Genomic DNA, 13,073 nt, shown 5'->3' on the forward strand with positions numbered 1-13,073 from the left:
TGATCCGAAAGACCACCTCCAGACCAGCCCAGCAGATGGCACCTGCTGTTTGTGGGGCTCTCTAGCTGTGGAGGAGACACGTTCCGCCGGGCCGTTCCCTCTCCGAAGGCACCTGCTGAATCCGGGCACTCTGGCTCCAATGGGCCTGGGCCTACTCCCCACCTGAAGTCACGCTCCTCGCTGTGTGACAGCAGGCAGGGAGGAAGGTCAGGCAGGTGGCAAGAAGCTCCTAGGCAACAAGGCGTGCTGGTCCCGGGCCCAGAGGCCGGGGGAAGCCGGGACGCAGGTGGGGAGGTGTTGGGGTGCCTGAGGTGATCACCACTCAGGGGAACCGGCAGGCCTACTGGCGCCGGAATGGGGCCAGCCAGTCCCGAGCCTTGTTCAGCAGCTGCTGGTGAGTGGAAGCCATACACCTGCACCATTTCCACATGTGCAGGGAGTGGTGTGTACTGGTCCTTGGCTTCAGGTGCCTTTGTGGGGGCAGGGGGCAGGCAGTATCCCTGGGTATGCCGTGGTCAGCATCTCGGGGCTGCCAGGTCTCCGGTTCACTTGTGGCCAAGACACTCCACAATGCCACTCCCCTTCATGCCATCAAAGAAGAAGAAGTTGTTGTGAGGAGGGTCCCTCTGAGATAAGGCCTGGCGAGAAAACCAGAAGGGGTCAGTCCAGGGCTCTAAAAGGGGCAAAACGGGAGCAAAGGTCTTCGACGCGCGGTCCAGAGCAGTGGCTCTCAACGAGGGGCAATGCTGCGACGTCTGAGACGTTTTTGGTTGTCACAACCCTCTGGTCTATTCCCTCCCAGCTGTGGGCCCTCAGGCAGCTCATTTAACCTCCCTGAACCCCACTTTCTGCCTGTAAAGCAAGAATAACACATGTATTATCCTGGAGGGTTAAACTGGAGGATGGCCTTCAAGCATCTAAAAGACGGCTCCTCATAGAGAAATGCTGCCGGGCTGATAGCAGTAACGGTTATGTACAACTATTCAAATGGTGAAGGCAGTCATTCATTTCTTTGGTCTTGGGCGGCCACCTCTGTCACCCAAAGGGATGCATTGATCAAGGACACACAATGCTGTGACGGGGGCTCACCTGCCTCTCACAGGACGGCCCTAGGACCCAGAGGTCCCAGGAGGGGTCAACAGAAGGAGAGGCCTTGTGAAGATGGGGTGAGACTCCCTGAAATGACATGCTGAGCCGTGAGTAGGCCTGCATGCTTCGGGGAGATAGCTCACAGGCATCAGCAGACATCACCAGGAACTACCACTGAGAGGACATCGCCAAGGCTGGTGGCTGGGTTGGGTCTAGGATTCCAGGGAGCACCACGCTCGTTCTTCATAAGGAAGGACCTCATTTCAACACACACACATGCCCTAAGCACTGTGACATGAGCACTGAGCCCAGTCCATTTCAGGTATTCGCCCCCTCGAGTGGGGATTATCTGTGCAGTGGCAGAAACTTCCGGGCATCCACCGTCTTGGGGCCTGCGTCAGCAGTAAGGATTCTGCCCACACGGAGCTGGTGAGAAGGATACGGTTAGCACTGTGCCTGGCCCGAGAGTGCTCAAGACTAGACGGGTATTCTGATTTGATTTGTACTCGAGCCTACAATTACACGATATATTTAACGATCAGTATTAAGGTGGACGCGGAATGTCTGTCTGGGGTCCCTGAGCTGTCATCTGTCGGGCAGCATGAATCGTGATGGCAGGCAGGCGAGGTGGCGGGAGGAGCAGGGGGCACTCCAGGCCAAGGGCTGGCAGAAAGGGCTGCAGGGGCCAGAGCAAGCCAGTTTGTGCGGCCGATGCCCACAGGTGGGCAGGCAGTGAGGCTGGGCCAGGCTGGGTGCATGAAGGGCCTGGGCAGAGGAGTGCTCTGGGGGAGAACCCAGTGTTCCACTGGGAGGCTGGGCACGCCTTTGAGCTTGTTGCCCAGACAGACACACGTGCAGCGTCCCCCTGCCGGTCCTTGGTGGGGATGAAAGGCTATCAGGCGTGGGAGGTGCCTGGAATGTGGGAACGGCCTGCAAACAGGTGCTGTTTACTGTCCAGGGCCCTTTACCAGTATCTGGGGATCCCAAACCGCCAGCCCCAGCAGACGATCCACGTTCAACAGCAGGGAGCCAGGAGGGACCTGCCAAGGGCACTAGGGCCGGACGGAAGGGAAGGACAATTTAGACGACGGAAGCAAACTTGACAGGGGATGGGGGTGCAGGATGAGGAATGTGGAGGCATAAGATGACTCTCGGGGACAGACTCCCACGGCTGCCCTCCACCTCCTAACGAGTCCTCCAGAGGTGGTCAGAGCTCAGTGCTCCGACCATGGGGCCCTATGGCCAAGTGGCTGCAGGCAGGCCTGGTGCTAAGTAAAGCGGAGTAAGTGGCGGAGATGAGAGCAGGGCACAGGGTGGGCACGGGGCAAAAGGTAAAGTGCTTCCTGAGCACAGTGGGGGCAGGGAGGTCCAAACACACCCAGCAACCAAGAATGCAGAGTCCCCGGGCTGCCGGGACAGACGGCAACAAGATGCTAGCAGCAGCTGTCCCCAGCAGCAGCAGGAGGGGCCGCGTGAGGGCGAGGATTGGGATGCAGAGAGGCCATGGCAACCACAGGGGGGAGGGCGCCGGGAGGGGCTTCTGGAGGAGGCGCAGGGCTGGCGGCTCAGGGCTTCTGAGCAAGGTACCGTCTAGGGGAGCACCCGAGACAGGACAGCCAAGTGTGGGGACACAGGCTGAGCAACCAGGCCACTGTGGGCTCAGGGTCTGGCCGGGCCACTGACGAGCCTGGTAACCACCTGGTAACTCTCCTGCCCCACGGCCCTTCCCCCTAAGCCAGGAGTCCCACGGTTCCTACCCCCCGAGAGAAGCCCCTCCACGCGAAGCACGCAGTCGGCTGCACAGAGGTGCCAGTAAACATCACGTGCTTCCTGCTGCTGCCGTTACGAGAGACTCCACAGGCTCCCGTCCCCTTATGGCCTGCGAATCACTGTGGCCTTTCCGGCTCAGTCTGTGTGCAAGCGGCCTTCTCACCGCTCTGCTCTGGGCAGCCACCGCCAACTTCTCAGACTGCACCCACTGACAGCACGTCTCCCTCACTTTGGGCTCAGTCCAAGGCCTGAGATGAGGCCCGGCCTGGCCATCACACACCTCCTCTGGCCTCTCCCTTCTCTGTGGTGCCCACTGCCCAGGACAGAGAAGCATGTGGACCTGGGGCAGGGGAGCTGGTCTAGAGAAGGATCAGGAGAGAGGAGACAACAGGAGCCTCAGGAGGAGGGAGGACCATCAAATTCAGTCAGGTGTCTCCAGAGCCAACTGAGCAACTGAAGGCAGCAGTGGGAGCTGGGTCTCCATGTTCACTGGGTAGACAATGGACTCAGGAAACCGCTGCATCAGGCCCAACTCTGCCCTGTGAATGCCAAGGACAAACCACAACCACCAATACACTAATGTAGCCTAACCCTAACCCAAGGCTCCGCAAAAGGCAAAATCAACACTTCTGGGCAAGTCACCAAGTTCCCAAAGAAAGGACATTTGGGGGCACGCCATAGTTTAGCAACACAAGTCATCTGGGAGCAACTCAGAAGAGACTGCGAGCTCCTGGTGAGGGGACCCCAGGGGACAGGCTGCCCTTCCGAGAGGGACAGTAGCATGTGTCACGGGACTGCTCTGTACAGGGCCTCACGGGGCCCTGAGACAGTTCATGTGCAACTGTGCTCAGCTGTATAAACACCTATGTGTGGGGACCAGAACAAGGGGCTTGCTGCCAGTGGGCTGGGGGATGCAGAGATAGTGTCCAGTTGTGCTTAAAATCTCGGGTTGGGAGCTCCTGCTCCAGGCCTCGATTTTCTCTGAAATGCGGACAGTGACTGCCCCTATTTCACATACTGTGAGAAACAAATGTCATGAGCACCAGGTAAGTGACATACAGTCAGGGGACAGTCATCAGCACTATGCCCGGCTCTGAGCTCAGCAGAGGGTGGGCCAGGCTTGGGACATGAGCTGAAGGGCCCCCAGGACAGGACGATAAGGATGGGACCGAGTGGGGGGGAGAGGAGGACAGAAGAAAAGGGGAGGGGTGAAACAAGGATGGGAGACAGGTCCGCTTCCCAGGACAGCCCTTTGTTCTGCTTGGTCTGTTGACAAGAGTTGCACTGCAGCGGGTCGACTCTCTTGTGCCCCATGGTGACATTTACCTTCACAATCTCCTGTGCCAAGATGCCGCCGACCACGGCGCACACAGGGGCCATCTCGGAGAAGCAGTTCCTGAAAGAGAGGGTAAGTGAGATGGGGCCGTGGAGACAGGCACGCTGGGGCCATCTGGAAAAGTTCAGCAGTGGCCCCAGCCAAACATCCAAACATCTCCTGCTACCAGGAGTCAATCCGCACAGCAAAGCTAATGCTGGCATCCAGGCGTGGAAATGAAATCAGATCTAGGGGTTAGTGAGGGCTGGGAAAGACCTTTGAACTTTGGGGAACAGGCACCCTTTCACAACACTTTGTTTTGTTTTTAAGTTTAAGGAAAGACTATATCTGTGCTTCCTAAAAATAAGGTCTACAAATATCAGATGTTTCAATGCCCCGGTCACATTCCTGCAATTCTCTCCTCAGCCATAATGGGCCATGGGCTCTGTATGCTACTCGCAGACGAATGCCAGGGAGCAGGCTTGTATTAACATGTAGGCGGCCTGGGAAATTTGGGGCCGGAAACGAAAGCAGGAGCACAGAAAGTCGCAGCTACCCACAGAAGGCAGCCTCCTGGGCCAGGCTGGGGCATCCGGAGGGCAGCCTTCAGCAGCCACCGTCACCTGCTGCCTCCAATCACCATCTGGGAGCAAGCATGCTCCTCTACCTCCCTCCGCAGAGGACACGGGCCGGGCCAGTGCCCATGCCTGCACACGGAGGTGCCAGCCGAGACTCAGAGCAGCTCCAGGCCAGGCTTCCCTGAGGCGGCTGCCCACCGGGCCACCTCCAGCCTTCCCAGTGTGGCACACACCTTCCACACGCTCTGCAGCGTGTGCACGTAGACATTTCTCATGCTATGGCCGAATACAGTAAAACCTGCTAAAGCCAGAACCTGTATAAGGCAGAAACCAGTCAGAGAAGGAAAACTCAAAATGTTTTCCACCAAAATGATACAAAAGTGCTAAGACTGTACCCTGTCAAAGGGGAAAAACTCGCACGATCTGAACAAACAAGGCGGCCCTGCCGAATTCCAGCTCTCACACGTTTCACTGCACAGGCAGTGCCATTCTGACACTCTATTGGGAGTCGGTCCCGACCTAAGTTGAGTATTTTTCCCCCCATCTTCATTATTATTGCCTTTCATTATCAGTATCTTTATAAAGCTGATCTTTAATTGTCTTTGGGGGTTGGACACATTACACGTCCAGCCAACACCGGCCCTTCCTGCTTCTCCAGGTATACACACGTTAATGTAAACCCAGAAACGGACAGTCCCAGGTGCAGTGGTCTCAAGTGTAGTTCAGCACAACTCAAATATCCTAATGTGACTATCATTCGGCTGTGCACCTTACAGATGGGTATTTCAGCTGTTCAACGCAGCAAGCACTTGGTTGGCACAGGTGTTCAAGTAATTCCTTGAGGCAAATGCCTAAATATAGAATGGCTGGCTTTTGATACTTACTGCCCAAACACCCTCCAGAAAGGGTGCACCCATTCCAACCCCTCGCACTGGCTGGACCACAGCGGCACAGTCCCTTCCAGTTCCAGAAGTCCACCGCCCAACTCCAGAACAGAGCCAACTCTCCAAGGAAAAACCACACTTAGAATTCTACTATTCAGGACAATCAAACGGGGAAATACCTCCTTTTAGAAAAATTCACCTATATTCAGTGTGATCACACTACATCATTTAATAGCCTACTTTTTCTTCTCTTAAAAGTCGAATATCTCAACAAAATATTGGCAAACTGAACCAGCAACATATAAAAGGATTATACATCTCTGAGATAATCTTTCAATCTTAAACCAAAAATATCCCCTGAAATTTTCTTAAAACTAAATAGTTTAGCTTAACTGGTGAAAAAGAATGTCTGCCTGGAGTGCTGTGCTCTTTTAAGATCTATCTGGGATCAAATGGACAACAGGAAACTTAGGGGCAGCGAGTTTACACCAACAGGGGAGGAACAACTCGGAGAAGAAGGGTGAGAACGGCTGCACAACTTGCAGAATGTCACCAGCATCACGGAATTGGACAGGGAGAAACTGTTGAACTGGTGTATGTTATGCTGTGCATACTGTCAACAACAAAAATAAAATGTGTTTTTTTTTTTTTTAAAAAAGGGGTTATGCAATTAAAAAATGGGCAGAAGACATGAACAGACACTTCACCAAAGAGGATATTGTGGTGGCCAACAAACCCATGAACAAATGTTCATGATCATTAGCCATTGTTGTTGTTGTTGTTGTTATGTGCCGTCGAGTCGGACCCGACTCATAGCGACCCCTCCTTGGGTTGCCAAGGCAGTATCACTACGGAAGTAGATTGCCTTCCGAGGAGTTGCTGGTGCATTAGCCATCAGAGAGGTGCAAATCAAAACAACAATGAGATACCATCTTGCCCCAGCACTAACAGCAAAGCTCAGCAAGACAAAATAAATGCTGAAGAGGATGTGGGGAGATTGTGACTCTCATACAGCGCTGGTGGGACTGTAAAATGACACCACCACCACCGTGGAAAGCAGTATGGCGATTCCTTAGAGAGCTGGAGTAAGAAATACCATTTGACCCAGCAATCCCATTACTAGGTATATATCCTAAAAAAGTGAGAGCCAGGACAAGAACAGATATATGTACACCCATGTTCATTGCAGCACTATTCACAAGAGCAAAAACACGGAAACCACCTAGGTGCCCATCAGCAGAAGAATGGTACATACACACAGTGGAATACTATGCAACCCTAAAGAATAATAGAGAATCTGCAAGACACACCATATAACATGGATGAACTCGGAGGACATTATGCTGAGTGAAGTCAGTCAATCACAGAAGGACAAATATTGTATTAGTTCATTATTCTAAAAAGTCAAGGAAAGGTTTAACTACGGAAAGAAACTTTCTTTGTTGGTTACTAAGGGTGGGAGGGGAGGGGAAGGAACGTTACATAGGTAGAGACAAGTATTGATTTTGGGGAAGGGAAGGGCAATGTACCAAATGTGAGTGACCAACACAGTGGCACTGAGGAAGAGGAAGACATAGAGAGGTGCATGGGAGGTACAGACAACAAAGACGAACCTTTGTGCAGAGTACTGTACTGTCAGTGATGGCAAACATGGGTATACAGGTGGATAGACGGGTAGACAAGCTGAACTATTAGGTATGTCTATGCAGAGGGGAGCGTGCCCATGACCATGTGTAGGGTTGACAGACAATGTTTCTACAAGTGTATTTGTATGTTCTGTAAGAATTTCCAGGTATATAGTAGAACTGACAAGGGACAAGGTAGTAGTCACTTCTTGGGACAAGAGTACTGTGCGCCTCTCATAGCATTCAAATCTCTTAACTGGCAGAGTCAGAAATAACGGTGCCTTGCTCAAATATGGCAACCAACGGTGCTGCTTTGAATGTGTGTCGCTCTCCACACTGCTGGCAATGATCCAATCTCCCACTTCAGGCTCCTGAAAGTGCTTGCCACACTTCTTCCAAGTCTCTGATGCCAGTTCACGGATTCAACTTGTCATTTTCCCGTCCCAGTTATCACTGCAGTGCACCCACATTTTACAAAATCGGGTCTGTTTTGATTTCACTATGTTGCCTGTGACTGAACCAGACCAAAGCCCTGGAAAATTCACTGATGCTATATACCATATTACTAGAATAAAGAACAGTAGCTGTCTCATAATCTTATGGATACAGAAAAAGCATTTGACAAAATCCAACATACTATCCTAACACTAAACAAACCAGGAAAAGGAGGACATGTCCTCAATCTGATTAAGGGCATCTATGAAAAACTCACAGCTAACATCACACTTGAGTCCTGGCAGCACAGTGGCTAAGTGCCTGGCTGCTAACCAAACAGCTGGCAGTTGGAACCCACCAGCTGCTCTCCTGGAGAATTAGGTGGCAGCCAGCTTCTGTAAAGGTCTCAGCCTTGGGAACCCTGTGGGGCAGTTCCACTCTGTCCTCTAGGGGCGCTGTGAGTCGGAATGAACTCAACGGCAGTAGGTCTGGTGTGGACTTCGCTTCTGTAAAGATCACAGCCTTGGAAACCCTATGAGATAGTTCCACTCTGTGCTACAGTGTTGCTGTAAGCCGGAATCAAAGTGATGGCAACAAGTTTGGTTTTTTGGTTTTTGGTTTAACCAAAAAATGTGTTAAAGACTGGATGTTTTCCCTCTAAGATCAGGAACAAGACAAGGATGTCTGCTCTCACCACTTCTATATAATACTGTAATACTGTAGTAGAGGTTCTAGCCAGGGCAATAAAGGAAGGGAAAAGAAATAAAAGACATCTAGATTGGAAAGGAACATGTAATAAATACTATCTCTATTTACAAATGACATGACCTTATATACAGAAAATCCCAGAGAATGCACAGAAAAACTACTGAAACTATTAAGTGAGTTCAGCAAAATTACAGGATATAAGATCATGTACAAAAATCAATTGTATTTTTATACACTAGTAAGAACACTGTAAAATGAAATTTAAAATGACAATTCCATTTGCAACAGAATCAAAAAGAATATTATTATTTAGGAACAAATTTAACAAAACAAGTGAAAGACTTGTATATAGAAAACTCCAACACTGTATATAAAAATTAAAGACTAATGAACAGACATCCCATGTTCATGGATCAAAATATTTAATGTTAAAGTTAATATGGCAATACTCCAAAATTGACTATGTATTCAACCCAATCCCTATCAAAATCTCAGCTGTCTTTTTTTTTTTTTTTTCCCAGAAACTGACAACTTGATCTTCAAACTCACATGGGAATGCAAGGGATCCAGGCAGCAAAACTATCTTTAAAAAAAACCAAAAACCTCCCTGTTTTCAACATTTCCTATAAAGCTACAATCATCAAGAAAGTGTGATACTGGCATAAGGACAGACATACAAATCAGTGGAATAGAATTGAGACTCCAGAAATAAACTAATACTTTTACGGTCAACTGATTTTCAACAAGGCGTCAAAATAATTCCATGGAGGGTAACAGTCTTTTCAGTAAACAGTGCTTCGACTTCTGGATCTCCATGAGCAAAAAAGGAAGTCGGACTCCTACCTCATAGCACATACAGTGAAACCCAGGAAAGCAGGAACTTGATAGGGTCCCAGGTCTCCTGAGTTCTCTGCCTTTGATAAGGTGCAGTCTTACCACTTTTCTGTCACTTGAACAAAGTGGAAAATATTTGTGGTTTCCTTCTCTGACAGGGTCTGGCTTTTGCAGGTTTCATGGTACAAAAATTAACTAACAATAGATCTCATCCCTAAATGTTAAGATTGTAAAATTATTCGAAGAAAATATGGCTGTCAGTCTTTGTGACTTCGGATCAGGCAACTGTTTCTTAGATATTATGCCAAAACCACGTGTGACAAGAGAAAACAGATAAACTGGACTCTGTCAAAATTAAAAACTTACGTACTTACTACCAAGGATACCAGAAGGAAGTAACAATCAAACCCACAGAATGGGAGAAGGTATTTATTTGCAAATGGCACATCTCATAAGGAACCTGTATCCAGAATAGAGGTCCAGGTGGCACAAATGGTTTGCAGTTGACGAGTGCCCAAGGCACTTGACTGCTCACCAGAAGGCTGGCGGTTCAAACCCACCAGCCACTCCTCGGAAGGAAGGTTGGGCAATCTACTTCCGTAGTGATTCCGCCTCAGAAACCCAAGGAGGGGTCGCTATGAGTCCAGTCTGACTCGACGGCACATAACCACGACCACCAATCCAAGGGCTGGTGGGCTGACCCTCCTCGGTGGGACCATGAAGAAAGCGGCCCAGTGATCTGCTTCCATAGAGAGCCCAGCCAAGGAAGCCTACGGAGCCGTGCCACTGCGCCATAAATGGCCTTGCCATGAGCTAGAGCCAGTCGCCAGCCACAGGCATCCAAAATACATAAGGAGTCTGAGTGAGGAAATGGGCAAGTGATCTGAACAGAAGCTTCTCCAAAGATACACAAATGGCCAGTAAGCACGTGAGACAACACTCAACATCAGTTGTCACTGGGGAAATAGAAATCAGAACCACAGTGAGGTTCCACTAACACCTACTGGGGCTAAAATTTAACTACAGGCAAGGATGTGGAGAAATTAGAACCTTCCTACATCACTGGTAGAAATGTGCATAGAACAGTACAGACACTTTGGAAAAGTGTCTATAAAATACTGACACAGAGTTGCCACATGACCCAGTCAACGCTGGGACATACACCCAAAAGAAACGAAAACTTCACACAAGCACGTCACTGTTTTTAACGGCTTTAGTTATGATGGTCAAAAATTGTAAATAACTTAAACGTACTTCATTTGGGGAAGAGACAGACTATGGTATATCCATGTAACAGACTACTTACTACTTAGTAAGAACAAGGAACAAGCTACTGAATCGGACAACATCGATGAATCTCCAATGTGAAGCAAAAGCAGCCCGACTGACTAGGCTGTACCACGCAGGAATCAGGTGCATGGCATTACGGAAAGGCCAAGCCGCGAGAGCAGACAGCAGGGCCGTGGCCGTGGGCGGGGAGGGGAGCGGGCTACAACAGGGCCCACTAGACAGTTTTCAGGGGTGATGGACTGTTACGGATCTTTATTGTGGTTATACAGTTCAATGCTTTTAGTCAAATTCATAGACCTAAAAACAACAAAATCAACAAACCCAAAGACAACTACCAAAAAAACCCCAACACATACACACAACTATACAATCAAAAAGAATACATTTTACTGTACGGAGGGACCAGTCTCTGGAGAAGGACATCATGCTAACCACTCAGAAAGGGAACAAAACTGGAGACCCTAGATACAGAGGGAGAAAAATGTGGAACAAAATTCAAAATCATAAAAAAGACTAAGCTTATCGGTCTGACAGAAGACTGGTGAAACCCCTGAGACCATGGCCCTGAGTCCTTGTTTGGTCCTGGAATAATGGCACTCACTCCTGTGGCTTAACTCTCAGCCAAACACTAGACAGACCGACCAGGTGAACACTTACACCAGGAGGCCAGTGCGCTCTCAGAAGAGCCGACCCTGTGAGAGGAGAAGGACAGGGAGGAAGGCACAGGCAAGGAAGACAGGGAAGGGGCGACCACAGGGAGGAAGCGGAAAGGGAGCTGGTACACTGCGGGGAATGTAACCAGTGTTACCAGAAAAAGTGTATGTGAACTGCTGAATGTAAACCCAGCTGCTTTGTAAAATTTCACTCAAATGGTATTAAAAAGTGTTGTTGTTGTTTTTTTTTAAAAAAGGAAAGAAACCCTGTGGAACAGTTCTGCTCTGCCCTCTGGGGTCACTATGCGTCGAAACAGACTTGATGATGGTAGATTCATGATAGAAAACGTCTGAAAAGACGTAACACTAATTAAATGGTCAGTGTTTTTTTCTAGGCAGTTTCCATTTTCATTTTTGAGTTGGTCCTGCACTATCTCATTTCAAATACATTAATTATGCAATTTAAAAACAACCAAGTTATGTTAAATACTACAAATTATGAACGTTTGTAAGTGTTTATAATAGTGAAAAACTATATACAATTTAAACACCCACCAAAAAGGCATGGTTAAACAAATAACCATATATCTGGAAGCATGGATTACCAAAAACCCACACCCACTGCCATGGAGTCCATTCTACCCCTCGAGGACAGAGAGGAACTGCCCCACAGGGTTCCCTAGGCTGTCAATCTCGACAGAAGCCGACTGCCTGCCTCATCTCTCTCCTACAGAGCGGCTGATGGGTTCAAACCACAAACCTTTTGGTTAGCAGCCAAGGGCTTAACCACTGCACCACCAGGAGTCCTTATGCAAGGCTCTAGATCTGTATTTACAGAGACAAACAGGTTCACGTCATACTGAAAACAGAAAGCTCTCAAAAAGCATGGACAGTACGATTCCATTCTCCTATTAAAGAGGAAAGAAACGCGTAAGTGTATGTGCACAGAGAAGAGATTGAGGCTGGAGTCCAAAATGCTGGTGCCGGCTGCTTCTCTCAGTGCTGAGGACTCCGGGGGAGCCTTCCCTTTCCCCCGGTGCTTCTGGGTAGGACACCTGTCACTTTCAAAATCAGAAAAGCAGTAATGCTCCCAGGACAGCGAGGCATCTACGTGCGGACGCAGACGGGGGAAGGACGCAGGTTTGTGCACAGCTCTCTCCTCAGAGGTGGCGGCAGCGCCTGAGCCCATCTCAGGAGGCATGTCGCCTGCCCAAGCTGACTTCAAGAGGTGGCCAAACCCTCTTATTTGAAGGGCACTAGAATGGGACCGCCTGAGTGCACAGCACGTAGACATGGGGAAGCGGCGTTTGCGGGAGTGGAAAGGAAGGAACACTACAGAAAGCAAATCAGACGACAGCTCATTACACAGTGGCTGCCCCTTCTGGGAAGCAGGGCCTCCATGCCTCTCACTGGTGAAGAGAGCCGGCCGCTCAACACTCTAAGTGCCCAAATTAGTCACTCGGCTGCACGGTCACAGCCCGGCACCCACCACCAGGGAAGCTTTGGAGCTGTGGCTGCGCTGACTGCCCGGCTGGGAGGCCTGCGGAGGCAGAACCCGCTTTCCCCATTAGGGGAGCTGTCCCCTGAGCTGGCCTGAGCGGGACCACATCCCAGCCTGCAGTGACATTAGCCCGCTCACACACTGCCAGCTTCCAAAAGGCCCCTGTTGACTGCAGCTTTCCTTTAAGCGAGGGCTTTCTGCTCCAGGGCTCTCTTGAGTGGTTGGTTCCAAGACCTCTGCTGGTCCTAGAACAGAGGAGTCAGCCAGTGTCTACATGAGGTCTCAAGAAGAAGGGAAGAAAGAAGGACCAAGGGAAGGAAGGGAATCTCGTTAACGTTATTCCTCAAATATCAACCAACCAAGTTCACCAGAATCAGCAGTGCAGGGAGAC

The 13,073-nt window shown here is 49.8% G+C and overlaps 1 protein-coding gene across 1 annotated transcript in view; it reads right to left on the reverse strand.

The window, feature by feature from the left end:
* Nucleotides 1–545: 545 nt before the first annotated feature.
* The window catches only part of SAE1 (SUMO1 activating enzyme subunit 1), an 86,134-nt gene continuing 73,606 nt past the window's right edge, over nt 546–13,073 (reverse strand). The window contains exons 8-9 of the mRNA XM_007942876.2: nt 4,186–4,255; nt 546–638 (exon numbers count right to left, since the gene is read on the reverse strand). Of these exons, the coding sequence (XP_007941067.1) occupies nt 546–638; nt 4,186–4,255 (163 nt within the window). The remainder of the gene's footprint in view (nt 639–4,185; nt 4,256–13,073) is intronic.

Source organism: Orycteropus afer, unplaced genomic scaffold (genome assembly GCF_000298275.1).
Source record: "Orycteropus afer afer isolate SDZICR_OR568_19922 unplaced genomic scaffold, OryAfe1.0 scaffold00099, whole genome shotgun sequence".
Classification (NCBI taxonomy): domain Eukaryota; kingdom Metazoa; phylum Chordata; class Mammalia; order Tubulidentata; family Orycteropodidae; genus Orycteropus; species Orycteropus afer.